The 4,331-nt window shown below is 39.0% G+C and overlaps 1 protein-coding gene across 1 annotated transcript in view; it reads right to left on the bottom strand.

The window, feature by feature from the left end:
• Nucleotides 1-2,695, bottom strand: part of LOC101351890 (NKG2-D type II integral membrane protein-like) — a 39,184-nt gene extending 36,489 nt beyond the window's left edge. Inside the window, exon 1 of the mRNA XM_023740643.1 lies at nt 2,683-2,695. Coding sequence (XP_023596411.1) covers nt 2,683-2,695 — 13 coding nt within the window. The remainder of the gene's footprint in view (nt 1-2,682) is intronic.
• Nucleotides 2,696-4,331: the final 1,636 nt, after the last annotated feature.

Genomic DNA, 4,331 nt, shown 5'->3' on the forward strand with positions numbered 1-4,331 from the left:
GCTGACGGATCTGAACTGACAACCTTTTGGTTAGCAGCCTAGCTCTTAACCACTGCGCCACCAGGGCTCCTGATCCATATGTAATATGTATTAAATTTATCATAAACTTTCCTTAAAATGTATATATCCTTGATGTATATGACCAAATTAGTTAAATCTGATTAATTTTTTAATACCTGGCTAAAATTAATTTATTGAAGCCATAAAGATTTGATGAATGAAAGATAGAAGACAAAGTTTTAGAGTTTATGTTCTCTTGGGAATTGGATTTGGTTGACTATTTGGAGACACGAAATATGACAAGACACACATAGCAAGAATTTAATATGGTAAGGCTTTCTTTTAAGAATCTTTACATATTACGTTATTTTTTCCTCAGAGCAGTTCTGTTAGGTAGCTATAATTATGGTCATTGTGTTACAGGTGATAGAACTGAAGCATAAAGCTTCCAAATAAAAATAACTGAGTACTTATGTGCCAGTAACTATTGTAAAGTGCTTTTCAAATAACCCTGTGAATAACACACTGTTTCTATTATATTTTTCAGGGGAGGAGACTGAGCCAAAACAGCTACGTAACTAGATCACATAACTAATAGGGTAGAATTAGGATTTATACGCAAGTGGTCTAGCTCCACTGGACATTGCTCATGTCCTTACACTTTCTGCTATACTGCTTGCTCCTCAGCCGTACATTGACAATGGACACTAACAAAAGCAGCCATCTGCTGTTCTTCGCCACTATGCAAGACTACCTTGCAGTAGTTTTTGGAATAGTGAAAGAAAAAACCTAGAAAGAAAAATTAATAAAGTACCGAAAAGCTTTCTATTTCCGATGTTTTCCTACTAAAATAAACCCCTGGTGACGCAGCAGTTAAGCACTCAGCTGCTAACCAAAAGGTTGGCAGTTAGAACCTACCAGCCACCCCAAGGGAGAAAGATGAGGCAGCCTGCTTCCATAAAGATTACAGCCTTAGAAACTGTGCGGGGCACTTCTTCTCTGTCCTATAGGGTCATTATGAGTGTCAGAATCCACTCGACGGCAATAGATTTGGGTTTTTTTTTTTTTTTGATTATGAAATATAATGAGAAAAATATTCCTATATCTATTATGGTAGATTAGATAATTTTTCTGCAAATCTGTCTTTCCTCTCTCTGTCTACTATAGAAAAAGTACACTTTGCAGCCATCAATGATAGGCTTGGCCATGTGACTTGTTTTGAGAAAGAATGTGGGTGAGAAAGTAACAACATATGAATTCTGTGCCCAGGCACCAGGAAGTACATTTCTGCCCCTCAGACAACTAATGGTCTCTGCTATGAGAAGGACATACACCACGTTCTAAGCCCACTGTTCTAAGAATGTTGCTGTTGTTGTTAGGTGCCATCAAGTCGGTTTGACTCATGGCAACCGTATGTACAGCAGAACAAAACACTGCCCACTCCGGAGTCATCCTCACAATCACTGATATGCTTAAGCCCATTGTTGCAGACACTGTGTCAATCCATTTCCTTGAGAGTCTTCCTCTTTTTTACCGACCCTCTACTCTATCGAGCATGATGTCCTTCTCCAGGGAATGGTCCCTCCTGATAACATGTCAAAAGTATGTGAGACGAAGTCTCCTCTCATCTTCACTTCTAATGAGAATTCTGGCTGTACTTCTTCCAGAACAGATTTGTTCGTTCTTCTGACAGTCCGTGATATATTTAACAATCTTCGCCAAAACAGTAATTCAAAGGCATCAATAAGGTCATCGTTACTCATTGTTCAGCTTTTACATGCATATGATGCAATAAAGGCTTCCATCAGATGTACCTTTTTTCTTAAAGTGACATCTTTGTTTTTAACACTTTAAAGAAATCTTTAGCAGCAGATTTACCCAATATAATGCATCATTTGATTTCTCGACTGCTGCGTCCATGGGCGTTGATTATGGATCCAAGTAAAATGAAGCCCTTCACAACTTCAGTATTTTCTCCGTTTATCATGATGTTGCTTATTGATACAGTTGCAAGGCTTTTTTTTTTTTAATTTTTAATTTTCCAATTGTATTTTTAATTTTTTAATTTTACTTTAGATGAAGGTTTACAGAGAAAACTAGTCCCTCATTAAACAATATACATACAGGTTTGTGACACTGGTTGCCAACCCCACAACATGTCAACACTCTCCCCTTCTCCACCTTGGGTTCCCCATTACCAGCTTTCCTGTCCCCTCCTGCCTTCTTGTCCTTGCCCCTAGGCTGTGTGCTCATTTAGTCTCGTTTTGTTTTATGGGCCTGCCTGATCTTTGGATGAAGGGTGAACCTCAGGAGTGACTTCATTACTGAACTAAAAGGGTATCTGGGGACCATACTCTCGGGGTTTCTCCAGTCCCTGTCAGGCCAGTAAATCTGGTCTTTTTTTGTGAGTTAGAATTTTGTTCTGTGTTTTTCTCCAGCTCTGTCTAGGACCCTCTATTGTGAGCCCTGTCAGAGCAGTCAGTGGTGGTAGCCGGGCACCATCTAGTTGTACTGGACTCAGTCTGGTGGAGGCCGTGGTAGTTGTGGTGCATTAGTCCTTTGGACTGATCTTTCTCTTACATCTTTAGTTTTCTTCATTCTCCCTTGCTCCTGAAGGGGTGAGACCAGTGGAGTATCTTAGATAGTTGCTCACAGGCTTTTAAGACCTTAGACGCTACTCACCAACGTAGAACATATAACATTTTCTTCGCAAACTATGTCATGCCAATTGAGCTTTAGCTGTTCCCCGAGACCATGGTCCCCTCAGCCCTCAGCCCAGTAATTTGGTCCTTCAGGGAGTTTCAGTGTGTCTATGGAGCTTCCATGATTTTTCCTTGTACAAGTTGTGCTGGCTTCCCCGGTATTGTGTACTTTCTTACCCTTCACCAACGTTATCACTTATTTATTGACCATTTAGTATTTTTCCATCCCCACCCCTCCCCTCCCTCATAACCATCAAAGATTGTTTCTTTTTGTGTGTAAACCTTTTCATGAGTTTTTATAGTAGAGGTCTCATACAATGTTTGTCCTTTTGTGATTGACTTATTTCATTCAGCATGGTGCCATCCAGATTCATCCATGCTGTGAGATGCTTCACAGATTCATCATTGTTCTTTACCATTGAGTAGTATTCCACTGTGTGTATGTACCGCAGTTTTTTTAATCCATTCTTCTGTTAACGGTTACCTAGGTTGTTTTCATCCGGTTGCTATTGTGAACAGTGCTGCAATGAACATGGTTGTGCATATGTCTATTCGTGTGAAGGCTCTTACTTCTCTAGAATATATTCCTAGGAGTGGGATTGCTGAATCACATGGTATTTCTATTTCTAGCTTTTTAAAGAAGCGCCATATCATTTTCCAAAGTAGTTGTACCAGTTTGCCTTCCCACCAGCAAGTGTATAAGAGTTCCAACCTCTTCGCAGCCTCTCCAACATTTGTTATTTTCTGTTTTTTTGATTCGTGCCAGTAATGTTGGGGTGAGATGGTATCTCATTGTGATTTTCCTTTGCATTTCTCTAACGACTAGTGATGCGAGCTTTTCTTCATGTGTCTGTTAGCCACTTGAATGTCTTCTTTGGTGAAGTGTCCATTCATATCCTTTGCCCGTTTTTTAATTGGCTTATTTGTCTTTGTTGTAGAGGTGTTGGATTTTCCTGTAGATTTTAGAGATTAGACCTTTGTAGAATTTGTCATAGCCAATTTTTTTTCCAAGTCTGTAGATACTCTTCTTAGTCTTCTGGTGAATTCTTTTGATGAGCTTAAGTGTTTAATTTTTAGAAGATCCCAGTTATCTAGCTTACCTTCTGGTGTTTGAAATTGTTAGTTATACTTTGTATCCTGTTAATGCCATCTATTAGGGCTTGTAGCATTGACCCTAATTCTCCTTCTCTTATCTTTATAGTTTCTGGTTTTATATTTAGGTCTTTGATCCATTTTGAATTAGTTTTTGTGTATAGTGTGAGGTATGGGTCCTGTTTCATTTTCTTGTGGATGAACACCAAATTTTGTCAGCACCATTTATAAAAAAGTCTGTCTTTTCCCCATCTGATGGACTTTGGTCCCTTGTTGAAGACCAGGTGACTATAGATGAATGGATTTACATCTGGGTTCCCAATTCTGTTCCATCAGTCCATGTGTCTGTTGTTGTACCAGTACCAGGCTGTTTTGACTATCATAGCTGTATGGTAGGTTCTGAGGTCAGTTAGTGTGAGTCCTCCTATTTTATTCTTCTTCAATAGTGCTTTACTTATCTGGGACCTCTTCCCTTTCCATATAAAGTTAATGATTAGTTTTTCCATCTCTTTAAAGAACTCTATTGATATTTGAATT

The sequence above is a fragment of the Trichechus manatus genome, unplaced genomic scaffold, assembly GCF_000243295.1.
Source record: "Trichechus manatus latirostris isolate Lorelei unplaced genomic scaffold, TriManLat1.0 scaffold00160, whole genome shotgun sequence".
NCBI classification, from domain to species: Eukaryota; Metazoa; Chordata; class Mammalia; order Sirenia; family Trichechidae; genus Trichechus; species Trichechus manatus.